This window comes from Rhincodon typus, chromosome 1, assembly GCF_021869965.1.
Source record: "Rhincodon typus isolate 14 chromosome 1, sRhiTyp1.1, whole genome shotgun sequence".
NCBI lineage: Eukaryota > Metazoa > Chordata > Chondrichthyes > Orectolobiformes > Rhincodontidae > Rhincodon > Rhincodon typus.
Genome location: NC_063332.1, coordinates 99,746,643 through 99,774,244, shown reverse-complemented (window position 1 = coordinate 99,774,244; position 27,602 = coordinate 99,746,643). Strand labels below are relative to the sequence as shown.

General features: G+C 39.7%; 1 protein-coding gene across 6 annotated transcripts in view; it reads right to left on the bottom strand.

Annotated features, from left to right (window-relative positions):
* LOC109920589 (prominin-1-A-like) overlaps positions 1 to 27,602 on the bottom strand; it is a 237,273-nt gene that overhangs the window by 113,826 nt on the left and 95,845 nt on the right. For all 6 annotated transcript variants that reach the window (XR_007263570.1, XR_007263572.1, XR_007263573.1 and 3 more), the window contains 3 exons: positions 20,152 to 20,272; positions 19,991 to 20,054; positions 8,268 to 8,357 (listed from right to left, as the gene is read on the bottom strand). Coding sequence is in view for 3 of the 6 variants with exons in the window: in XM_048604798.1 (XP_048460755.1) it covers positions 8,268 to 8,357; positions 19,991 to 20,054; positions 20,152 to 20,272 (275 nt within the window). In the remaining 3 variants the exon portion in view is untranslated. The remainder of the gene's footprint in view (positions 1 to 8,267; positions 8,358 to 19,990; positions 20,055 to 20,151; positions 20,273 to 27,602) is intronic.

Here is a 27,602-nt window from a genome sequence, read left to right as displayed (position 1 = left end):
CTAGACCCTTCTTCTGAAGAAGGGTCTAGGCCCGAAACGTCAGCCTTCCTGCTCCTCTGATGCTGCTTGGCCTGCTGTGTTCATCCAGCTCTACACCTTGTTATTTCAGGAAACTTTAAGAGTTTTCTTTTAAACACACAAAAACCCATTTTTCAGGCCAGATCATTTCTTCCAAATTAAGTAATCTTCAATTAATTTTTAAAAATCAAGCATTTTGATAAACAATTTTGAGGGGTAGTGGCATGTGTTGTGTGGTTTTGTCAGAAGCTGCAGAAATTATTCACTGCGCCAATCCAAAGAAAATAAACTGATTCCTCAGCTCTAGTTGGCTCACTATCTGTGTAATTTTAACATGAAAAATACCTGGACAATAACATTGGACAGTATGAAATAAAACACGAAACTTCATTGTTACAGGAGTGAATTTCCAGATCACTTCTCTCAAGTATCTCTTATACATTCTTCAATTATAATAAAAAACTGAACGCAATTCTGTTTGTTTTACTTAAGTTTTATGTGTTGGTGACTGGCTTATCTAGAATTCTCATTACTTTTAGACATTTGATGAACCATTTTTGAATAGTCAAAGAGTTGATACAGCCAAGAAAAATAATTTTAGCATGAAAAAGCATTTTCTTTTAAACATTAAGCATTAAATTCCAATTACTGTGTGGCTTTAGTGTAAACAAATAATATTCAGAAAATTTAAATCTATTTCTAGTAAAGGGGTAAAATCCACAGCAAAGTCAACTACAACGATTACTTACAGATTCAAACCAACAACAGAAAGTAACAGAAGAACAAAAACACACAAGTGCACAAAACTTCACACATTTGAAGTTGGTGTTACCTTTGATAGCCCTGTCCACTGTGACTTTAAGGCAAGGGGAAAAAAATGAAACAAAGAAAGATGACAACAGAAAGTAATGTAGAGGAGAAGCTGGATTAGGCTTCACCTAAGTGTTTTTGACTGTCTTAGATATTCCAGCCACTTTTTGCCCTCTAAACATTTAAACAGTGCTAAAGAGAGACATAAAGTCTAAGTTTTTCATCAGGGCTGAAACACAAGGGGAACACGACTTTAGGAAGGAAGCAACAGTTTGTACAGCATGAAAAGAGGGTGTTGATCAGTTGAGCAAGGATTGTCATGGATATGCAGTATAAATTATTAGGTGTCATCATCAACTGAATAAATTCAAACCAGGCAAGTTGATTATGAATATGATTGGTCACTTACTCTGTGCAAAATGTCACTGTCTGGACATATTCCTTTGGCCTGCAAAGAACAGGGTCCTGTGGATAATTAATTCCAGCTTCTAGCATGCGTAACACTGGAAGCCCTATTAATTTACATTTGATTTCCAGTGTAATGCTAAGCACAGTCAGCATCACTTAGTTTTATATAAATGTTAACTAATAGCTGATCATACCTAATGTTGAACACTATAACCAGAAATTCCTTCACCCCTGCCCCCTGACTACTCCAACCCAGGACGTGGCAAGAATGATGGCTAGGATGTTGAATTATTTGAGGAAGAGTCCAAGATTCAGATTGTCACCCTCAAGAAAAGTGATTACGTTTTCCATCCTTAAAATGGTGAGAATATGTGGTGAAAAGCCTAGACGTTCTGCATTCATTTGCGTCTTAGTAATTAAGAAACTGCGCTATCAACTTCACCTTCCCAATGAACTTTTCCCCAGTTGAGAAACTAAGTGCTTCAAAAACTTAACATTTAAAACTGAGCAGGTCCAATGTTATATCTCTCATTGATTTAATATTATATTTACTTTATTCTTTTATCAAATTTGGTTTGGAGATCTGAACTGAGAACTGTGAGCAGATGATCTTGGACTGCGATCAGCAGCTTGTATTAAAAACAAGAAAAAGAATAAACAAGTTGTTGTTTGTTTGTGATGGCAAGCATGAAAGTTAATTTAAGGTTCTTCATCAGAAGGATTCTATAGACTCCTCAACACTGGGAAAAGCAGTATGTCTAACTAGATGGTAGATATTTGGCCATTAACGAGGTCAGTAGCTGGGAACTCGTGCCAGCAAGTCTGGGAGGGAAGGTGATGGTCAAACAGAGGAAGAGGCCAGAGTCTTTGAACTGGACTGTTTCTGAGAGAAGGAGCTTCACTATAGATTGAACCATGAAGGTTTGAACGCTTTCCGCCTTGCCTCCCATTATCAGTCACTGGAAGTTCAGGTAATAGAAACTAAGTTTCATATACAGCTGAAACTTCCTCAATGTGAACTGAAAAGGTGGCCCTGATCGACGTCTTCAGAAAATCAACCAAAAAGCTATCACATATGCCTTTGGAACAACGTATTGTGAAAACCACTTAAGTAATCTGGCCAGTCTTGTTATTTTCTTTTATTTATCATTAATTGTGCTTGTTTGTTTGTCTGTCTGTCTTTTGTGAAAACAAAGGTATTGGGTTTAAATCATAGACATCAATTAGATTACTTTGTCGAACAAGAAACCAAAGGACTGCAGATGCTGGAAATCAGAAACAAAATCAAAAATTGCTGGAAAAACTCAGCAGGTTTGGCAGCATCTGTGGAGAGAAAGCAGAGATAATATTATGGATCTACTGACTCTACTGCCGGACTTGCTGAATATTTCCAGAGATCACTTTGTTGCTTAGTTTTGTTCTGCAAAAGTTACTGTGCTGTTAATAACTTGTTAAGTCTTTTGTTTAAGCTATGAACCTGGTGTCTAGAATTGATTACTCACAGAGTAATTAGTTATTCAAAAAGTCTGGTTAGGAACCACTGGTGTCAATTTTGAGCTTCTTTGAAGGCTTTAATTTTACTGTGTTGAAAATACTGAGGTGGAAAGGCTGATTTCATTCATCTGCTTGTCTCCATGTTGTAACAGCAGTCAAAAGGAGGAAGATGATTAGTGAAGTTGCCTTCTCTGGCTCGAGTCCAAGTGAGTTCAAGATTGAAGCAGATATCTTCCTCCTCTTTACCTTAGATGGAAGCACTACAGCTGCCTCCATGGTCACTGGACGTGGAATCTCCTAGAACCTTCCATCAACACAACTGGGCAATGCACATCTTCAGAACATCACGCTGCTTTTTATTGGGCAGACTCATTTAGCGTTGAAGAGGGCAGCAGAGTGGTGACGTTGATTGGCTGACGTGGGGAAGATCTGCATCAGTGCAGTCACTACTTCCAGAAGGTGGTTTGCGGAGGGGCTGTTGTCAAGTGACAGTTCAATTGGATGCACTTAGAAGCATGAGGATGGTGGAAAGGGTCATAGACAATAGTTTGAGAGATGTGGTGACACCCAAGGTGCAGGCAGATGATGGGTGACCACGAGAACTGGGAGGCAGCCGGTGCAGGAATCCCCTGCGGTCACCCCCTCTCTAACAAGTATACCGTTTTGGATACTGTTGGGGGGGATAAGTTAGTGAGACACGACCTCCCCTTCACAAAACCATGTTGCCTCTCGCTAATACGCCCGTTGATTTCCAGGTTCGGAGTAAATCCTGTCTTGAAGAATCCTCTCAAATAATTTCCCTACCACTGACGTAAGGCTCACCGGCCTGTAATTAGCTGGATTATCCTTGTCACTTTTCTTAAACAGAAGAACAACATTGGCTATTGTCCAATCCTATGGGACCTCCCCTGTAGCCAGTGAGGATAGAAAGATTTCCCTCAAGCCACAGCAATTTCCTCCCTTGCCTCTCTCAGTATTCTGGGGTATATCCCATCAGGCCCTGGGACTTGTCAACCTTAATGTTTTTCAAGACCCCCAATACCTCCTCCCTTTTGATCTCAACATGTCCCAAACTATATACAGACCCTTCCCCAGACTCATCATCCACCAAGTCCTTCTGTATGGTGAATACTGGCACAAAGTACTCATTTAATACCTTGCCCATTTCCTCTGGCTCCATACATAGATTCCCTTCCCTGTCCTTGAGTGGGCCAACCCTCTGCCTGGCTACCTTCTTACTCTTTATATATGTATAAAAAGCCTTGGGATTTCCCTTAATCCTGTTGGCCAATGACTTTTCATGACTCCTTTTAGCCCTCCTGGCTCCTTGCTTAAGTTTCTTTCGACTTCCCCCTAGCCTTGATAAATGCTTCCTTTTTCTTTTTGATTAGGTTCACTATATCTCTAGTTATCCAAGGTTCCCTAAACTTGCCATACTTATCCTTCATCCTTCATCCTTAAAGGAACGTGCCGGTCCTGAGTTCCAAGCAACTTACACTTGAAAGCCTTCCCCATACCAGATGTTGATTTGCCCTCAAACATCTGTCTCCAATCTAAATTCTTCAGTTCCTGCCTAATATTCAATGGCATTACCATCATTGAATACCCCACTATCAACATCCTGGGAGTTATCATTGTCCAAAAACTCAACTAGAATCACCACAAAACACGGTGGCTATGAGAGCAGGTCAGAGACTAGGAATACTGCAGCAAGTAACACATCTCCTGACTCCCCAAAGCCTGCCACCATCTACAAGGTACAGGTCAGGAGTTCAATGGAATATTCCCCACTTGCCTGGATGAGCGCAGCCCCAACATCAAGAAGCTTGACACAGGTCAAAGCAGCCCGCTTGATTGGCACTACATCCACAAGCATCCACCCCCTTCACCTGCAACACTCAGTAGCTGCAGTGTGTGCTGTCTGCAAGATATACTGCAGAAATTCATCAAAGATCCTCAGACAGCACTTTCCAAACCCCTGAACACTTCCACCTAGAAGGACAAAGGCAGCAGAAATATGGGAACATCACCACCTCCAAGTTCCCCTCCAGGCCATTCACCATCCTGACTTGGAAATACATCACTGTTCCTTCACTGTCCAAATCCTGGAATTCCCTCCCTAATGACATTGTAGATCAACCCACAGCAGGTGGACTACAGCGGTTCAAGAAGGCAGCAAACCAGCACCTTCTCAAGGGCAAGTAGGGACAGACAATAAATGCTAGCTAGCCAGCAATGCTACATCCCACAAATGAAAAATAAACTTGGCCCATAGCCTCATATGCCTTAGCAACACATGTAAGCATCTAAATGCTTCCTAAATGTTCTGAGGGTTTCTGTTTCTACCGCCCTTACAAGCGGTGAGTTCTGTATTACCAACACTCTGAATGAAAAAATTTTCCTCACATCTCCTCAAAACCTCCAAAAGTTTCTTCCTTTTTATCCTGTCTATGGCCTTCATAATTTTATACATCTCAATCACGTCCCTCCTCTGTCTCCTCTTCTCCAAGGAAACCAACTCCAGTCTAATCTCTCTTCAACTCTCCAGCCCAGGCAACATCCTGGTAATCTCCTCTGCACCCTCTGCAGTGCAATCACACCCCTCCTATAATGTGAACTCCAAAACTGCAGACTCTCCTCTAGCTATGGTCTACACAATTTTTCATACATTCCAGCATAACCTCCCTAATCTTAAAGTCTATGCCTTGGCCAATGAAGGCAAGTATCTCATATGCCTTCTGAACCACTTTATTTACTTGTTCTGCTACCTTAAGGTACAGGTGGACATGCACATCAAGGTACTTCTGATCCTCAGTGGTTCCCAGGAGAAATAAATGCTGGCAAAGCCTACATCCTATGGACAAAAAAATTCACTCCACTTAACGCGAGTTATTGGATGAAATGACTGTGGCAGATCTTATACTAGTGGAAGTGAATATACATTTTTCAAGTGCAGATTTTAGGCAATGATTGAAGACCTTTGTCACTGATGTGCCCTGAAAAAGCTTCTATTTTCTCTCCTTCCTTGCCCTACTTGTGCAGGCCAGGTTTCTGCAATCAGGTGGAGGGGATCTAGGAAGGCATCCCCTGACAATTTTCAGCCTGAACTATTGAGGCTCTCTTGCTCATATGCAAGCTCACCTTTCTTAGCTTTAGATGCTGGAGGCACTGGGGTCACAGACAAGGGGAAGGTGGAAGGGTAGGGTACCTCATGGTGTCATACATAGATGTTGGTGTGGTCTTTCAGTCCTCCTCCCTGTGAGAGAGAGGTAAAGCTGGAGTGAGGTCAAGATCCCTCATGCTCTCACCTCCATGGATGCAGCATACCCATGGCTAAATCAATGGAGTGCTTATCCGTGCACATATCCAGCAGCCACTCAGCATTCCAATGGGTCTAAGTCTCTAGGTTAGCTTGGAAGGGAAAGTGTCCCCAAAATTTGGGCCAAAGTGAGCTGTCTTGTACTACTAATTTAAGCAAACAAACAGATGGAATTCACCACTAACCAGACACTGCAGTCAAGCTAAAAACATGTACTGCCTACCACACTAAAGAGAAATGTGTAACGTGATTTTCAGTGCCAGTGTAATACCAGGTATGCAGGCCATATTTCCTAATTACTGACAAACCATATCAAACAACATGTCCCTTTGACTGTCCATGCCAGAATCAAACTTCCTAGTTTTGAATCCAATCAGTTTATCGAAGACAACTAACCATTCCTGCTGCATCTTCATGATAAGCATTACCTAATCAGTTAGCAATCTGTTTTCATCCTATATAAGTTGTTGCTTCCTTTCTAAAGTCGGGGTTCTTCTTGAATTTCTGTCTTCATGACTGCAAGAATGAAAGCTTCAAGTTCATGTCTCTTTTAGCAATATTTGTGTTCTGTACCACCAAGCATTACAACAAATACTATAATTCACATTGAGTAAACCAAGCAATATTACTTTGTGCAAACAAAGACACAGCCTTAGAAACATGCCAGGTGTGATGCTGACCATATAAATCAGTGAAATCCCACATTTGATTCTTCACACTTACAGAGTCAATTAGTCCCAGCCAAAATAACATCAAGGGTAAAATTACATCAGTTGGCAATTCCTTCACTGGTCACTCTTTGCAATATCTATTTGAATGTCTGCACATTGGACAAAAACAATTAACTGAACATGTTCTGTAAAATATGAAATGGACTGGAAGGATTTGAAGATCAAGTACCCAGTGTCTTCTGACAATGACAAAACACAAGGCATCCACCCACACAACTACAAAGACCACTTGTTTCCAAAACAGTGAATCAACACATTTTCTTCACAGAACAATCCCTCAATGGAGTAAGTAGCCAAAGGAAACAGTCACAGCCCCATCACTTGAAATCTTCAAGACCTATCTTCAGATTATTTCCATTTAAAAAATTTTTAAATTAAACAAAATTATTATCAGAACCACCATCCCAGCAAATCATGTCTAGTTCAACTAGCACTGCCTTTATATATTTTGGTGGAATATAGATATTGATCTGTGATAATAACATAATTAAAGCAGAAGATTTGATTTGGAATCAATTGCATTGTTTTCTTCTCCCCCTGCATATATTAATAGTCCAGCAGTACACATTATCGTTGAAACAATGGTAACTTGCTGTGTAAGGTTAATGCTAGTTATGGAACAATGTTGCTACACTATAAGTCATGGCCTTTACGAGATTAAAAAATGCAGATGAATGAGGAAAATTCAAATCACAGATACGGAGCGATATGGAGAGGTCATGGTAACAGCTTCATTACAGAAATTTTGTTAAGTTTTCAGCACAAGTTGGTGAACACAAACAGTGTACCTTTTCAATTGTTGTTCTCTGACCATCAGAAGTCATTGCTCAGATAAATTTCAACACTCTGCACCTCATTTAAAAAAATAATATGGTAACTTTATTTTGAAGAAATAAAACATAAAAGTTGAATCTTTTATCTTAAATGCTCTTTGACTGCTTGGCCTTCCAAGCTAACAAGGCTCAGGTGGTTTAATCTGGTGAACACACTTTCATTTCTTCAATGGATATACTACTTCTTCCAGACAATATTATTCATTGTTTAGTTGACCAAAATAGAAATATGAATGTCCCTTTCCATAGGAGACTATCACAGAAACTACAATTGAACTTGAAATAAAACTATTTTCCTTTTACTGAAGTTCAAACTTGTACAATTAAGTTGGTCTCACCCTTTTCCAGAGTTATGTATCTTGCAGAGGTACTACTATTGGAATAGTAAAATATTATTTCCTGTCTATTTTTGGTCTATTGCTCCTTTTTTCACTCAAGTTGCTTTCACAATTAAGTTCCCCATCATACTCTTCTGTGCATCATCCTAGTTCCCAATTTCTTATTCTACATCACTTGTTAACCATCTGAGTAGTGGAAAGGTACAAAGAACAAACAAATAAGCAATTCTTTTGTGTTTTGCTGCCAAAACATTTGTAAATCATTCATAGAAATTACAATTGGGTAGGATTCTTCAACTAATAGTGCACAACATACCTCTGGCCAAGTCATAGGAATCCTCAAGTGCAGGGATTACATCTTTTCCAAAGCGTGTTTTTACGTTACCACCAAGTATACTCCCAATATCTACATGAGAAAACAGCACATCACAGAGTTCAACAAAATGCAATTCCACAGAAATAATTTTTAAGAGAACATTCTCCATGAATTCAAAGCTGTTAAGGATTATAGCTGCTTGCTATTCATTTCTCATATACATGTAGATACTCACAAGTCAGAAAGTTATTTCAACATGCATTACTCAAGAAGGTTCTCATTATATACATGGGAGACATTGTAGATGTATGACTCTGAATGAAAACAACAGCTGGTACAGTATTATACAAAATAACTTACTTTAATACAGTGCTTGTAGTAATTGTAATGAGATCAGCCAGGTGGACTTCATAGAATATGAGTTCCCTGATTGGGGCTGTTAACCTGGTCTGACCAGGAGCCCTGGCTGACAGATAAGAACAGCAGTATCAAACATCCTGTTCATTCTGAGAGCTGGCTCTGAGGGAGCTGGATCAATATCAAGAACTCTCCATGAAAAAAGGATGACGTGGTGATGGGACACCAGCCTCTGTGGAGTTATTTCAATGGTAATGAGAGTAAAGCACCCTCTTGAAGAAATTTGCTTGCAACAGTCTTTGAGTTGAGGTAAGCATTTATGCCATTATTTTGGAAGCTTGACTCATTCGATCCTGCCATCAAAGACTGGGCCCAGTATATGGAAAGAATGCATTATTTTTTCTGGGCAAATGACATTGGGGTAGATGAAAGGCAAAGAGAAATTCTCCTGTTAGCTTGTGCACCCACAACTTTTTTGGTTATTAGGATACTAACTTTCCCTGAGACACTAGATACTAAAACCTTTCAAGTTGACAGACTTAGTTAAGGAATATCATGACTCCAAATCTCATCTAATTCTGAGGCACAATTGGTTTTACTCGGCAATTCAAGAACCAGGGGAATCCGTGTTAGGAGCTTCCTTCCTTTGTTCATTCACAGGATGAGGGCATTGCTGGCTAGGCAGCAATTATTGCCAATCCCTAATTGCTCAGAGGGCAGTTAAGAGTCAACCACATTGCTGTGGGTCTGGATTGACTAGCATAAGACAGCTGGCAGAGACATGTGACTTTGGTTTCACTCATAACGACATGCTGAGAAACCATTTGGTATTTGGGATTAACGATGTAACCATGCAAAAGCACCTATTAGCCGAAGCTGAACTGGACTTCAACAGGCACAGCAACTGGCTTTGTCACTGGAACATGCAGAAAGTGGAGCATACCAGTTGCAGGGTATTCCAATGGAAATAGATATGCTCACCTGTCCGACTGAGCTTGGGGAATGCCACTTGAGTGAAGGCAATTGCATAGCCTCACTCAGGACGTATCCTGAGCAGAGGGACTCTAATTAGCCCATAGCAAAACCCCAAAACAGAGCCAAGCCTCAGCCAAACAGTTAACATTTTCTTCAAGATCCGGGCCAGCAAGTCATTGTAGTTGCTGCCAGTTGCTTTCAGCCTTCCAACATTTAATTTGATAAAATTCTTGCTCATCTATGAACTTCAGGGTTAAGTGGTCCATAACAAGAATTGTGCATCAAGTTAATCAATTCTCTGGCCTCCAAGCTTTAGACTTTAAAAATACCAACTGTACTTGGGACAGTAGACATTGGAACTAAATAATTTAGTGACAGTATTGAAGACATAAGTGAAGAAATTCAGCTCAACAACATTAATGATGTAATAATTGGAGTGCAGTAATAGAGGAGGGAGAGGAGTGTTTAAAAATAAGTTGATAGGTGATCAGGGGAATGACTTCCCCTTCCCTTCAAAATATGATGAATGGGAGGAGGGAAGTTAGCAGATTTCAGGCAACTAATTTATTGGGCTGGAGAGTCTGGAGTAAAATCAGCATGGATTCCCATTTCTGATTTCAACAGAGGTTTTAACGCGTAAGCTTTTAACACCAGCATAAGTCAGGATGATTTGCAATGCCAACTATGAATAATAATCATACAACAATGAGTTCTAAAGCAAATTTAGCAGGACACTAGGAGGGTGCCAGCATCCATGCAAATAAACCCCAAGGTAAGTCTTTGCCTACAAGGAGGTTGTATGGTTGTGAAATGCACTGTAAAATGCAGATCTTTCTATTCATTTCATGGTTGTCTATAGGATGTTGCTGTGCTTCCTTATATGATCATTAATGCACTTCAAAATGATTTGATTGGCTGTAAAAAGTTGCTATATAAATGAAAGTTGGTTTTCAAGTAAGATTGCTTAATACATTGGAATAAGCTTGTCCAATAATAATGTAAAATTGTTTTAACATGCGACATTACACAGTAAAATCAAATAATATGACATAATTCAGAAGTGATTATCTTTTAAGACAAAATATCGAAAAAGGTAGTTTCAAAACAACATATAAAAAGGTAAAGTATATTTTTGTTCTAAAATCTTGAACGATTTCTTCATAACATAATGTTAAGTAATGGAAAGATTTGCAGGCCAATTATCAGCTCATAAGATCAATAGAAGAGCCACATTAATACACATTGTGTGCAAGTGTCTTATTGGGTGTTAATCCAAAATTCTGAACTGGTCTTCATTCAGCAGGATTAAGTTCTAAAGTACTGGCCCCTAAAGTGGCTACTTCCAATGAGCTGGAGTGAGGAGTTCAAAGGTTATGAGTGTCACCATGCTTGAGCCCTAGGGAGGAAGGGAGGTACCTCCCTCAAACATAGAATCGCTACAGTGCAGATAGAGGCCATTTGGCCCATTTCAAAGAGCATGCCACCCAGACCCACCCACCCCCCCAAACCCTATCCCTGTAAACCCACATTTACCATGGTTAATCCACATAGCCTACACATCCCTAGACACTACAGGGCAAGTTAGCATGGTCAATTTACCTAACCTGTGCATCTTTGGACTGTGGAAACCTATACATTCACGGGAAGAACATGTAAATTTCACACAGACAGTTGACCAAGGCTGGAATCGAATCAAGCTCCCTGGCAAAAGTGAGGCATAAGTGCTAACCACTGTGCCACTGTGCTGCTATGGCCCCCTTTCAAGGTTGGTTCCCACCCCACCCAAGGTCTCCTCACTTTTCCTGGGAGATTCTTTCTACTACAAAATCTCACCTCCCCCCGCATCCATCCACCTTCTTTGAGCCTCTACTTTGTGAGACCCTCCCAAACCTATGTGATTGTGGTCTTTGGGACAACGACCCTGTGGATTGCTTGTAGCCCTGGTCCAGCTACCAGTGCGCTGAGACTGCTGCAACTACAGAGCAGTTACCAGATTAGCTAGTAAATCTCCAAGGTAGGACTTCCGCCCGACTGAGTATTCGACGGCCAGGCAATTAACACACCATATAAATAGCTGCAGGGTTTCCGTGATTGCTGGGTTGCATTTCCTGCTGCTTCTTCAGAGTGTTGACCATTTAGCAGGCCAGCAGGGTGGTGTGAAGGACTATCCTGTTTAGGTTTTACATTCCCTGGATCTACATTCTTTCCCATGTTTTATAATTCCCAAATTTGTAGAGAAGATCTCAGTCAGCCGTAGAACTGAATGGTCCATCTCCTGTTTAATTGGTTTACTTGGTTTAATTCCTGTTTGCTTTTCATTTTTTCAATTTCATGACTCAAGCTTTGTGACTTCCTCCAGGAGAAGTTGGTTTAATATTACCTCCTTTGCTGCTTTAGGGACCTCAATAAGGTCAAGACAATGATCATTCAAAAACTCCTGAAACAATTTTTTTGGTTTGTTCAACACTGTTTCACAAGGTAAACACAGGCAACATTGGTTATAATCAACTAAGTTTAATTAAATCTGTACAATTTAGCTTTATGAAAAAATTGTTCAGACTGAGGCTGGAGGAGTGTACCATCACTCTAGTTTCATTACTCCATGGTTTGCAACGTAAAAATATGTTTTCCAGTTACTAAATTGACCAATTAAATACCTCATCTATATCAAAAACAGAAGATCTATTAATCAGGTTTCTTGAAACACAATTGGGTTTATAATCAAAACAAAGATTATTGAATAAAGATGCAATAATTGGATATCATACAGCCATTAATATAAAAATAAAAATCAGTGTCCCTCTAAATATCTCCTAACATATGCAAACACAATCACACAAACACTCTTCAGGAAAAAAAAGATATCTGTGCAGTGATTGGCTGTCTGAAGCAAAAAGCACTAAGGCCAATTGGTTAGTCTTGAAGGTTCAATGTCAAAGAGCAGATGTTACAGAGTTTGTTACTCTGATATACTGGCACATATGATAATTAACCGCATATGGTGGTCTCTGGAGTGTCGCATAAACAGCTTGGTCAAGAAATACAATATTTTTTCAATCACCAAATCAAAAGAACAGAAGATTTTCACCTTGAATTAATGTAGAGGGCTTTGTTTTCAGAAATAGGAAAGATCAGCTGTGCAGAGATAGTAGGAACTGCAGATGCTAGAGAATCTGAGATAACAAGGAGTAGAGCTGGATGAACACAGCAGGCCAAACTGACGTTTCGGAAGAAGGGTCCAGACCCGAAACGTCAGCTTTCCTGCTCCTCTGATGCTGCCTGGCCTGCTGTGCTCATCCAACTCTACACCTTGTTATTGTGTCTCCCGCATTTCCCACAACTCATCCTTCACACCCCCTCCCTGCAATAACAACCAAAACAGAATCCCCCTCGTCCTCACGTACCACCCCACCAACCTCGGGATCCAACGCATCATCCTCCGACACTTCCGCCATCTGCAATCTGACCCCACCACCAAAGACATTTTTCCCTCCCCACCCTTATCTGCTTTCCGGAGGGACCACTCTCTTTGTGACTCCCTTGTCCGCTCCACACTCCCCTCCAGCCCCACCACTCCCGGCACTTTTCCCTGCAACTGCAGGAAGTGCTACACCTGCCCCTACACCTCCCACCTCACCCCCATCCCAGGCCCCAAGAAGACCTTCCACATCAAGCAGATGTTCACCTGCACATCTGCTAATGTGGTATACTGTATCTGCTGTTCCCATTGTGGCCTTCTCTTACATCGGGGAAATCAAGCGGAGGCTTGGGACAGCTTTGCGGAACATGTGCGCTCGATTCGCAACAAACAACTGCACCTCCCAGTCGCAAACCATTTCAACTCCCCCTCCCACTCCTTAGACGACATGTCCATCCTGGGCTTCCTGCAGTGCCACGACAATGCCACCCGAAGGTTGCAGGAACAGCACCTCATATTCCGCTTGGGAACCCTGCAGCCCAATGGTATCAATGTGGACTTCACAAGCTTTAAAATCTCCCCTCCACCTACCGCATCCCAAAACCAGCCTAGCTCATCCCCACCTCCCTAACCTGTCCTTCCTCCCACCTATCCCCTCCTCCAACCTCAAGCCCCACCCCTATCTCCTACCTACCATCTGAAGAAGGGCCTAGGCCCGAAACGTCAGCCTTCCTGCTCCTCAGATGCTGCTTGGCCTGCTGTGTTCATCCAGCTCTACACCTTGTTGTTTAAGATCAGCTGTGCAGTTTGTTCATAGCAAGCTTTCCTTTGACACAGCTTGTTCTTTGCAGGTTTTCCTGCAAATGGACTAAATAAAACAAAAGATAACAAGATGTAGAGCTGGATGAACACAGCAGGCCAAGCAGCATCAGAGGAGCAGGAAAGCTGACGTTTCCGGTCAAGACCCTTCTTCAGAAATGGGGGAGGGGAAGGGGGTTCTGAAATAAATAGGGAGAGAGGGGGAGGCGGATAGAAGATGGATAGAGGAGAAGATAGGTGGAGATGAGACAGACAGGTCAAAGAGGCGGGGATGGAGCCAGTAAAGGTGAGTGTAGGTGGGGAGTTAGGGAGGAGATAGGTCAGTCCAGGGAGGACGGACAGGTCAAGGGGGCGGGATGAGGTTAGTAGGTAGGAGATGGGGGTGGGGCTTGACATGGGAAGAGGGGATAGGTGGGAGGAAGGACAGGTTAGGGAGGTGGGGACGAGCTGGGCTGATTTTGGGATGCGGTAGGTGGAGGGGAGATTTTAAAGCTTGTGAAGTCCACATTGATACCATTGGGCTGCAGGGTTCCCAAGCGGAATATGAGGTGCTGTTCCTGCAACCTTCAGGTGGCATCGTTGTGGCACTGCAGGAGGCCCAGGATGGTCATGTCGCCTGAAGAATGGGAGGGGGAGTTGAAATGGTTCGCGACTGGGAGGTGCAGTTGTTTAGTGCGAACCAAGCGTAGGTGATCTGCAAAGCGGTCCCCCATCCCTATTTATTTCAGAACCCCCTTCCCCTCCCCCATTTCTGAAGAAGGGTCTGGGCCCGAAATGTCAGCCTTCCTGCTCCTCTGATGCTGCTTGGCCTGCTGTGTTCATCCAACTCTACACCTTGTTGTCTCAGATTCTCCAGCATCTGCAGTTCCTGCTATCTCTGAAACAGTTTCACCAATCATGTGATTTCCAGGAAGCCTTATTTAAAATAAAACTCTAATGCCTACAGTGAACTATCAATGACCTTTTTAAAGAAACGACTTCAAGTATGCCCACAAAACCTGAAATAAATTATTTTTTCCACAATCCTTTAAAAAATCATGGGATGAAAGAAGGGTTATGGGCAGAAGGAAGCATTGTGACTTAATGCCATTCTCTGGCCTTTTCTCCAAATACCTGCCCATTGTTTCTATTCAAACAGGCTGCAACCAATCAGCATGCACAGTATGCCTTCGGGAGATACTTACGCTTGCACTAGTAATGAGACTTATTGAAAAGCGTCCATATGCGCATTTTTGTATTTAGAAACATGTCTGCAGCATGCTAAGTTTGAAAACACTTTCAGATTTTGGTTACTCTTTAGGATATCTTTTGTAAATAATTTTTAACTATTTTTATCTTTGAAGATCAGGTGGGCTGGTACAGATCGAGTAGTGGGGAGAGATCAGATAATGGGAGAAGAGATCAGATTGGGAGGAAGTGATTGGGCGTGGGGGCGAAGGGATCAGGTGGGCAGGAGGAGAGAGGTCTGACAAGGCCCATTCTCCCTCACTCATAGTTGGTTCTCCACCCCCATCCTCTTCCGTTCATTTTCCTCCTCCACCTCAAACCATTCTCCTTACCCTCTCCCCACCCCCGTCCATCATTTCCCCTTGGACTCCATTCGTTTCCATTTCAAGGCTATCCCTTTTCTGTGCATGTTCGTAGTGACATGACGCAATGATATACAGTGCTTTAAAGTGTGCGGATGCATGCTGCTGTACGAGCACTTATGCACATTTACACCAAAGTTCTGGTGTCAGCAAAGTCTGCCATTCAAATAACCATCTAACATCCTCTTAAATACCTCAATTGTACCTGCCAAGCATTGCATTACAGCCCATTAAGACCTCCAACCATTATTAAATGGAAAGTGTCTTCAAGATAGCTACATGCTACTCTTTCCCACATCAATCATATCTCACTGTTCCACCAGTCTTTCCAAGCTCATGGTGAAAGCCTTCATTGCTTTTTCTTCAATTGCTTGCCTGTAGTGCATATCTTTTCGCATCCAACCTATGTCCCAGTTAACATTTATTTTAATTACATTCTATTTATAGTCAGAATAATTGGATCATGAGCCTTATATAAATGCAAGACAGGTAAATGAATTTCCAATTTAAAGTTAATAGAAATTAAAGGCTGGAGTTGATGTGCATCTTAACCACCTACCATCTGAAAGCACTTAAAATTCCAAAATTAAATGAAATTCTCTTTTCCAAATTTTGAGGGACAAGACAGTCAAAGCCACAAAACATAAGTCACTTTTATACTTCAAATTGAATACACAAAATACCATGTGGAAATATGGATACATCTGAATTGAAAATTATATTTTGCCAAGTACAAATGAGGGGAAAAATCCAAATCTGAGGATTTTAATTTCAAATTGCTCTTGTTTGGACCAAATGTGGACAGCCAGAATATAATACTATGAATATTTTTCACAATTATGATATGGAATACCAATATCAACATAGTAGCTACAGAAGGACTGAAAAACCAACATGATGCAAACATTGCTTCGTACAATTTTTATTGATCAATGATGTGGTAAAGTATAACAAGTTTATTTCATATTATTGCATAAAACTGTATTGTATAGATATAATTAAATGCATTTGAGATTAACAAGTTTTGAACATTGTACACAAGTGCCTATCACATAGATACATGATGGATCTACTTTTAAAAACCTTGATTTAAGAGATATTTATTTTTAATTCATTGGTGGGACATGGACTTTGTCAATAAGCCTCGTATTTATTATCAATTGCCTTACGATGAAACAGAGAAACTTGCAAAGCCAGGCTATTACTACATCAGTGATGGTTAGCATAACTTAATCTTTGTTAAGAAGTAAATGCCCTTGCCTCAAACTGAAATTAGAAATATTACCATTAGAACATTTTAAAGATTTCCCTAAGTGATGAAAAATATATAGATGTGGATATAATAGCGAAGGGAAGTTAAGGGTTCCAAATAGGCTAGCCTAGATAAGGGCAGCAGGTTTTTTTTACCTGAAGAACATTAGTGAACCATAAGAGTAAACTCCTCCAATAGTTTCATGGCCACAATTATTGACACTTTTGATTATGGATACTGTCGATTTAATTAGTTAAATTTCTGCAGGTGTCATCTTAAGATTTGAACTCATGATTCTAGAAATCTGTCTCCAACACTTGCCCTGGCAGCTCGGTGCATACACGCATCACTTTCTGCATGAAAACGTTACCCCTCAGGTCCTTTTTAAATCTTTCCCCTCTCACCTTACACCTATGGTCTCTAGTTTTGGAATTTCCAACTCTTGGGAAAAAGACCTTGGCTATTCACCTATCCATGCTCCTGATGACTTTATAAGCCTCTATAAGGTTTGAGGTACACAAAGGGAAAAAGAACCTGATGGGAATTATTTACAGGTCTCTCAACCAGTAATCAAGATGTGGGGAAAAAAATGAATCAGGAGATAGAAAGGCACTATTACAATAATCATGGGAGACTTCAATATCCAGATGGACTGGGCAAATCAATTTGACAGCAGATCTCAAGAGAAGGAATTTGTGAAATGTCTATGAGATAGTTTTTTGGAGCAGCTTATGGTAGAGCCCAGCAGGGAACAGGCAATTCTGGATTTGATGATGTGTAATGAGGTAGACTTGATTAGGAAACTTAAGGTGAAAGACCATTAGACAATAGAATTCACCTTGCAGCTTGAGGGAGAAGCTGGAATCAGATGTAACAGTATTACAATTGAGATAAGGTAACTACAAAGACATAAGGGAGGAGCTGGCCGGAGTTGATAGGAAGGGGAGCCTAGCAGGGAAAACAGTGGAGCAGCAATGTCTGGAGTCTCTGGGGTAAATCAAGAGGCACAGCAGAAATTCATCCCAAGGAAGAAAAAAACAAACTAAGGGGCAACCATGGCTGAAAAGCAAGTAATCTGACACTCATGGGAACATTATGTAAACAGCTATTTGAACAAGCAATAGTTGAAGTGGTTAAAGGTGAATTGGAGCTTACGATTTCTGAGTACAGATACAGCTGGGTGCCAACAAAAAGTTGATTGGTCTATGGACTAGTAACCAGTTATTGATAACAATAGCCTTCTGCCTGCCAATAACCTTGTGATTGGCTCTCAGGTCACTGAACAGCCTGGACTGAATGAATGTTTTCATCTGCACCAGCACAGGAGCTGTCTCTCTGTTCTCTACTGTCAAAACCCATTTTAAGCCTAAAGAAAACCAGTTTTTCATTCCTTCAGCAATCATTCTGAGCTGTGAATTTTAACTGATAAGTTATATATTTTATAGGCAAACCAGCCACTTTGTGTCGCTAACAAACCAGTGGAAAAATCTGAAGAAAGAGGAATGGAAAGCAGTGTTCTGACCATCTTAAGATCATCTCATCATTAGGGTCATCTCACCAACATGTTAATAGAAACCACTGAATTGCCTCCTAGTTTTCCTCTGCTGAAACCTATTTTCGCTGTCTGTTAACCTGTATTTAAAGTCTAATTACTTGTAATACTTAGTTGTTCTTCTCAAATACCAAATCCTGGTCTGTGCTTTCTATCAACCTGTGTCTGACAACCCAGTACTTTGGGGAGCCTTTGCACTTATTTTAACATCTTTAACTTTTGTGATGATTCCTGGAATTGCAATAATTGATTTCTAGTGCACTTCCGCAGTGCATCATAACAACATACTATACTTGGATTTACCAAAGATATTTTATAATGCGTCATTTAAAAGTTTATTGTTGATGGGTGAGTGGGCAAAAAATCTGGCAGATGGAGTATAATTGTGAAGTTATTCAATTTAGCAAGAAGAATTTAAAAAAACTACTACTTAAATGGAGAATGACTGCGGGAATTCCAAGGTTTAGAGAGATTTAGGTATTCTGGTCAATGAGTCACAATGGTTAGTATGCAGGGAAGGCACATAATCAAGAAGAATAATGGGATTCTGTCCTTTATTAAGAAATGAATTGAACATAAAAGTAAGGACGTTCTGCTTCAGTTAAATGGAGCATTGGTGACACCACATCTTGAATACTGTGTGTAAATTTTTGACTCCTTATTTAAGGAGCGATGTAAATGCATTGGAGACAGTTCAGAGGAGGTTTACTACTTCAATGCCTGGAATGAATGGTTGTCCAATGAGGATTAACTAGACAGTCTGGGCTTGTTTCCACTGGAGTTAGAAAGGTAAGGGGTGACCTCGTTGAGGTGAATAAGACACTGAATGGTCTTGACAAGGTGAACATTGAAAGGATGTTTCCTCTTGTGGATGAATCCAGAACTAGGTACTGTTTTAAAGTCAGGGATCATTCTTTCAGGACAAAGATTGGGAAATTTGTTTTCTCTCAGAAGGCTATGTGCCTTTGAAACTTCAATCAAATATTAAATATTGAATATTCAATATTTTAGGAAAGAAGTGAATAGATTCTTGTTGGGCACAGGACTCAAAGGTCATTGGAGATAAATGGAAATGTGGAATTTAAAACACAAACAGATCAGCCATGATCTTACTGAATGGCAGAGCAGACTTGAGTAGCTGAATGATCTACTTTTGTTCTTATTGTGTCGTTCTTCCGTTGGTATGTTTGTTCTTTCTCCTATTTACAGATTCTGGCTGATCAGCTACTAATCACAATCATTTTCTCTTTGATTTCAACAATACAAGTTTTTAATTGTTTCTTGTAAACTGCTCACATAATAACTTGAGAGGTATGTATGCCATTACATGAAAAGAATGATTTCTTATCAACTGACCTCAGGAGGAAAAAATGGTTAAGTCTCCAAGCCAATGCAGACATGATTCCCTCATGTTTATGGAACTCTTGCTGGAAATAATCTCTTGAACTCTTATTTTCATTCCCTTTAACAATCTAAGGTCAGCATCAAAAAGATCGACTTGAAATTTGTTTTCGAAAAGCAATTCTTATTAGGTGAGGTACAGCAAACGAACATTTTTGAGGGTGGCACTGGCAGTTACATCGATCATAACTAAAACTATTGTAAAGAACAAAAGATTTTGTTCATGAAAACTGATATGCCAATGAAATGATCCTGTATAATAACTAATGTCTAAGACATTGAGCACTGAGGTGCATAATGTCCAGTAAAACAGAAGGTTATAGGTTTATTTAGCAGAATTAAACAAAAAAGATTACTTACTGTTAATATCAGAGAGTGCGTTGTTCTTAGCAATGCTGTATTGTTGTGTAATGTAATTTAGTTGCTGAAATTAAAAAAAACATTACTTACTTTTGCGTAAATAACATTTCATTAGAAATGCATAAAATTTTAGCATTATACACAGGCAAAATCTTCCTTACCATTGGTGTGTAATCAAGCAGAGAGTGTAGGTCCTGGAAGTTATTGTTGACCAACTCCTTAACTCTTTTAATTTTGTTGGTGAGATTTTGGTTAGCAGCAAACATGCACAGTGTTCCAGCCCTGATTTTTATATTTAAAAGAAAAGTTATTTAAAAGGGAATTAACAAACTAGGTGCCCTTAAGGCAGACGATTGTGCCAAAATCAATTGTAAGGCATTTATTTGACAATTTATATTTTGATTTTGAATTTTAACAACATAGATGACATTAATAAAAAAATTATATTGAATTTCTCAACTGAGTACCTTTTCACAAGTATATTCCTGCTAGCCTCAAAATGTTTTCATTTTCAATGGACATTTTCCCACAACTAGCATTCTGAAAAGCAGACAACCTAAAGTACAATTATGTATGATACTTCAAAGTAGTCTGTAAAATCTGGAAATCAAGCAAGTTCCATGTTAAGGCATGAGCAATTTCTCTCAAAACATTTGTGTTTTTTGTTGCCATGAAACAAGTTAACTAGTTCTATGCAAAATTACCAACACTTGAAGATAATTAGAGATGCAGCTCCTCATAAACATGTTTCTTTAAACAGCTAAATTTACAGCAAACATGGAAGATCAATCCAAAGAATCAACAAGGGACACAAGGCAATTAGTGCTCACTGATGTACATATTAGTTTAAGAAAATCTTTGGAATTGTCATCATCAAATTGATTGGGAAAATTAAGCTATTTCATTCATTTTAATTACATAATAACAAAAAAAACTAACAATATTATAACATCCTGTGATAGATTTTATAGTTAGATTTTACAGTGTGAATTTTTAAAAATGCAAAATTAAAATTTTCCACCAGCACAATTTTCGTGCTATGGAACTTCCATGCTGTTTGATTTTAATTTCAGGGCACTGTTCATTTACAGCAACAGGTTCACGCTTAGAAACACAAGTAGACCACGTACGAATTTTGTATTCACCAGTTTTATCAACAATACCCAATAAATGTTATAAGGATTTAATAAATGATGCAAATTAATATACAGAATAGGTAGCAGTTGAATGTTTTAAATTCAGATCTGTTTCTTTTGTTTAAAAAAAATAACTTGCATTTCTCCAAACATTTAAACTGAAATATTTGGCTTTTAACTAGTGGAATCACCATATTGTGTTCTGCACCATGGACATTAATCTTACCGCAGTCATATTTTAATCAATTGAGCTGAACAAATGCCAAATCCAAAGTTCAATCATAAGATTTGAAAGTATAATTTATCATTTGGTTCTACGTTGAAAATCAGTCAAGGGCCCTCCATGTCAAGAGAAAATAACCAGACTTTGTAGCAGGAGCGATTGTTAAACAAAATAGCCAATGCACAAATCAGTAGCAATGGCTTACTATCAATTGTTAACTTGACCCCAGCAGTGTTGAAAAGAAGATTGGCTCCATACAGAAGCAACTATTGAGAATGGCACAAACTTATGCAGGTCAGAAAAAAACTAATCCACATGTATTTTGTGCCTCATTAATCTTAAAAATAACAATGGGTAATTATAAATGGCATTGTTATATCAGTTTAGGGCTGGGGTGTCATTGAGAATAATTAGATTATTGTGTGAAAAGTGTGGTACTTTCCCTAACTTTTCATCCTACAACATATATACATGATATATATATATATATATATAAATGATTTATTTAAGACATAAATACACATGCACTACAGTGCTACCTAACAAACAATCACTTCACAATTTTGAACAATGAAGGAAGTCAAATATCATAATTGCAGCAATATCCATAATCCATCACTGTGTTCCTTTCATGATGCTGAAGCAAGAGAAGTAGAATCACTTGTCCAATTCTATAGTATGAAACAAGGTGTTCATCTTTTTGCAATATAATTCAACGTAGATGGCATGTCTGTAATATGTATATCTTCTTTATTTACAAAAAAGACAGACAATTGTCACACATCCAACATATTTTCAATGGAATAATCATTCTACCAAATTAGATAGGCATTAAATGGAGAATGTCATTGCTCTCTTGAAACAACACTGGTTGAAAAACCTGCTTTACATACCAGCAGTTTCCATACTATACGTACTCAGGGTTATGAAATGGCTTGAGTGTCCATGCAGCCTGGAAGTTACCATGGTAACATTGAGGCATAATACAAGAAAAGCTTTCATCTCTCTCTTTTTCTTCTTTCTAGCACTCAGTCTGACAATCCCATCACTTAAAGCTGCCCTACCGAGTGCTGTTCATAAAAAAGCTATGAACTCTCTGTCCAGCACCACTGTTAGAAAAATCAGTCTAGGTTGTGGAAAGGTTTTTAATTTGGTTCATTTCTCAAGCAATGAAACTTAACAATACCTGCACATTCACCAGTAGTCTCAAGTAAATAATTCAAAAAAATGCACCTTCATATATGTTTGCTGAAAATTCTGTTTACAAAACACATTCTATTCTAACATGCATTTCCTAGGCCATACAGTATAATATAGGCTCCTCAAATCATCTCATATCCTATAGCACTAATTTTGGCATTAAGACTAAAACAACGATGACAAATGCATGTATAACAATTATTAATGAAAAAAACAATTAATTTTTCTATCAACAATCAGCTTATCCTAGTTACATGTGTCTTAGCTGTTATTCCTTCATTTCCAGTTCATTACTCAAAGTACCTGCATTAAACTGTATGCCTTTTAAATATGTTACTGAATCTTTTGTCTAGGAAAACTAATAGTTGGAAATAAATGGAGCCCACATTATTATTTCAATGACTGTCTAGTTAAGAGATTAAAATTAGGCAAATCATAATCATGTCTAAATTCTTAGAAAGACATCTTTGTTCATGTTTTGTAAAGCAGGGAAAGACTGTATCCACAGGCTTTCAAGGTCATCTGCACTATCACACCAGAACAAAGGGTCTTTGAAGAACAGTGAGACATAAAAGAACACAAAGGTTCTTTCAGAGAAAATGTTCCCATGTATTCTGCTTTAAGCAATTATAGTGTAGCAATAACTTTACTTATCACAGAAAGAATACTTGCATCTTGTGTACTGAATGCATTCTACTTTTGGGATGGTGTCAAGTTAGTCTTTTATCTGTCGGTCAAGGAAGTATTAAGTTCGCTATATAGCCACGCAATAACTAATGTTCCTTAAGCAGTTAAAATCAAACCTGCATCTTTCTTCTCACATTAACTTAGAATTGCATGAAACATACAATTTAGCACTACCAACTCCTAAATATCTGCTGCTGATGTGATACACAGAACACAGTTCATTTAATGTCATCGTGCAGAAATCAAAGGATTAGGAGTGATCAAAGGTTTAATCAGATAAGTGCATAATAGGTCAGCAAGAATAATGGGTGAGCAGCAATTGGTCTGTTACAAAAGACAGGGCAGAAGCATTTTCAATTATCGTCAAGCAGAAATGTGAAATGGATGATCCATCACTGCCTTTCCCTAGGTCCCCACCATTCCATCTGTAGTCCTAAAGTGTTGACATCAGTAGTAGCTGCGTATTTAGCCAAGCTGTTTATGTACAGATACAGACATACACCTGCACACACACGTGTATGCACACGCCATCCTTGGCTATCCATGAAATTCAACTCACCATTAGGAGTCCTACAGTTAACAAGATTTTTAATTATTTTAGCCATCACACAAGATTTTGACTGGCCACTGTTTAAGAAGAATGCCTTCTCTCCTTCACCCAGCTTGTTCTGAAATTTGAACGGCTTCCAAATAGAATCAGATCCTCATAATTAACTTATGCTGACGAATTGCTCCCTCTTGTTTATTTCCCAGGCAACCTGGTCACATGATCATTTACTGACAGTTAGTTGTTGTATCATGAAATTGTATCCCAGATGAACTGAGAGGCCATCACACCAAAATAAAATATGCACTTTTAGGAGAAAAAGTGCATTGGTGACAATAATTTTTAAAAAGCCTCAAATACCTCTCCCTCTATTTGGTTCTCAGACAATGAATTCTAGATCTTAACCACTTTAACAATGACAAAATTTTTCTTTCTGTCACCATTGTTTCTTTTGCTAGTTACCTTAAAACTGTGCTGCCTAGTTTGCTATTAATACATCAAACAGCACTGTTCTCCCCATCTAGTCTGTCCAGATTCCTAATTTCTGTAATGATTCTTGAAATAACTCCCCAGAGGCTGGTATCCCGTCACCAAGTCACCCTTTATTTACACATGAACAGTCCTTGACGTTAGTACTGCCTCTTCAGAGTTAGCTATCAGAGTGGCAGTATCTCTGACACTCCCCTTTTTTATGTCAACTAGGACTCCCTGATTGGACTAGATTAACAGCCCCAATCAAGGAACTCATTTTCTATGAGGTCCATTTGGATGACCTCATTGCAATCACTACATCCCTCTCCCTCTGAGTCCTTGGACATGCCTCCTGGGGCATTTTAGCACCAGCTCAAGTTCCTCCAACTCAGTGTCCAATACGGGTGGCATGTAATACATAGGAGCTTTACTCTTATGCCGGGAGCACCTCGGTAGAACTTCACTCTTGTTATGGACCAGACCAAAATCCCTCAAATATATCAATAAGATAGCCAAGACCCTAACTTTTATCTTTTTTAAAAGCAATGGTAAGTTGCTGTTTTTCCAGATGTAATCCAATTGGTTACACTACTCTGCTTTACGCAAAACACACATTATCTTACCCTATAGGTAATACACAAACAAAAGAAAGAATAATTAGTATAACCTTAACGTTATTGAAAACCTTAACAGAATAGTGGACTATTTAACAACTAAACAGCAACTGTTCCAATATAGTAACATTCCACAAACACACCCTTGGCAAAGACAAAGTGAGTAAAATAGATTTTTTTCACATGTGATTCTGGCAGAGAGTGAAGACTCAAACATTTAGGTTGTAGCAGAAAGTGAGAGTGAGCAAGAGAGAGGGAGAAAAAGGGGGGTGGGGAGAGAGAGAGAGAGAGAGAGATTCCACAGACAACTGTTGAAACCAAACTAAAACCCCGGTTCTGTGGGATCCTGACTACACCCATTCATGCTGCTTCTATTGTTCCAGCTTTAATAAAAAATCCCAAGGCCTAACAAGCTGTTTACTTTACTGGCCTGGAACAAACCGTACTTCACCTCTGTCTCAATCTTGCTTTAAAAACACTAGGACAAAGTATATCTCTTAAAGCCATAGTAACGTCACACTTTCTTCTTCCAGTGGCAAAGGCATTGAGGTGGCTACATCCAACATATCAATAAGACCATAAGACAAAGGAAATTAGGCCATTTGACCTATCAAGTCTGCTCTGTCATTCAATCATGGTTGATAAGTTTCTCAACCCCATTTCCCTGCTTTCTCCCCATAACCCTTGATCCCTTTGACAACCAAGAACCTAGCTATCTCTGTCTTAAATATACTCAATGACCTGGCCTCCACAGCCTTCAGTAACAATGAATTCTATAGATTCACCACTCTCTGACTGAAGTTTCTCATTATCTCTTTCTAAATGCTCTTCCTTTTACTCTAAGGCTGTGCCTTTGGGTCCTAGTCTCTCCTGCTAATGGAAACATCTTCCCAATGTCCAGGACATTCAGTTTTCTGTAAGTTTCAATTAGATCCCCCTCATCTTTCTAAACTCGATTGAGTATAAACACGGAGTCTTCAAATGTTCCTCATATGTTAAGCTTTTCATTGCTGCAATCATTCTCATGAACCTCCTCTGGAACCGCTCTAGGGCCAGTACATCCTTCCTGAGATATGGGGACCAAAATTGCTCACTATACTCCAAATGTGGTCTGACCAGAGCTTTATAAAGCCTCAGAAGTACACCCTGTGTTTATATTCTAGTCCTCTTGAAATAAATGGCAACATTGCTAATTGCCTTCCTAACTACCGACTCAACCTGCAAGTTAAACTTAAAAGAATCCTGGGCTAGGACTCCCAAGTCCCTTTGCACTTCAGATTTATGAATTTTCTCACCATTTAGAAAATAGTCTATGCCTCTATTCTTCCCACCAAAGTGCATGACCTCACACTTTTCCACATTGTTTTCCATCTGCCACTTCTTTGCCTCTTCAATACTACCTGTCTCTTCTCCTATCTTTATATCATCTGCAAACTTAATCAAAATGCCCTCAGTTCCTTCATCTAGATCATTAAATTAATGTATAAAGTGAAAAGTTGTGGTCCCAACAGTGACACTTGTGGAACACCACTAGTCACTGGCTGCCACCCTGCGAAGGACTATTTTATCCCCACTCTCTGCTTTCTGCCAGACAGCCAATCTTCCATCCATGTTAGTACATTGCCACTAACACCTTGGGCCCTTATCTTACTCAGCAGTCTCCTGTGTGGCATCTTGTCAAAGGTCTTCTGGAAGTCCAGGTAGATAACATCCATTGGCTCTCTTTGGTCTCAGATTCTGACAACTTGTCAATGTTTGACGGAGCAGGTGAACCCACAAGTTCTGGCAGTCTTTCTGAAGGACAGAGCACATTTTGTCCACACTGTTTGCAAATTTAAGGCTTTCATATAGTCAACATGCTTGTTTAAGACTGTTGCACCTACCTGAACTTTATATGTCACTAGTCCTAACCTCACTTCAACCATGCCTCTTACCCATGCAAGGCTATTTTCATGATTCTTACACCAAACTTTGTTCCCTGTATCAAACTGTCTCTCTTGTTTTGCAGAGTCTTGTGTCCAGCATTGGCATTCCTGATTGGCATTCCTCCCCCAGGTCTGGGAAGATCAAACTTAACCTGGTGCGGAGTCTTCTCCTGATTAGCAACTCTGCCAATGCTAACTCTGTAGTTGCATGGGTGGTTCTATAATTGAACAAGAACCATCACAGCTTGGTATCTAGCAAAGCTGTAGGCTGTTTCTGCAAGCCAGCTTCAAAGTTTGAACTGCTTTTTCTGCCACGCATTGGATGATAGGTGGTATAGAGCTGTCCTTATATGTCAAATTCCATTCGACTTTAGGAAATACCCAAATTTCCTGCTGGTAAAAGATGGCCCTTTATCTATGACCAACATTTCTGGAACTCCATGTATTAAAAAAGATCTGCGCGGTTTTACTATCATTGTTCCCATGTTTGACGAATGGACCCTATGCACGTTCAACCACCTTGAGTAGGTATCTATAAAGACTACAAACATTGAACTCATGAAAAGACCTGCATAGTCGACATGCAACCGAGTCCAAGGTGTACCCAGCCATTCCCCAGATGTGAAGGAGTTGCTGGCGGTAATTTTTGTCCTTGTTGGCACTCTGGACACTGCCCCAACAATGCAGCAATGTCTGCATCCAAGCCTGATCATCAGACATAACTTCTCACCAACATCTTCATTTTGGAGACCCCTGGATGGCCCTGGGGAGTTCAGCCAGTATTTGGCAGTAACATTCGCTTGGGGTAA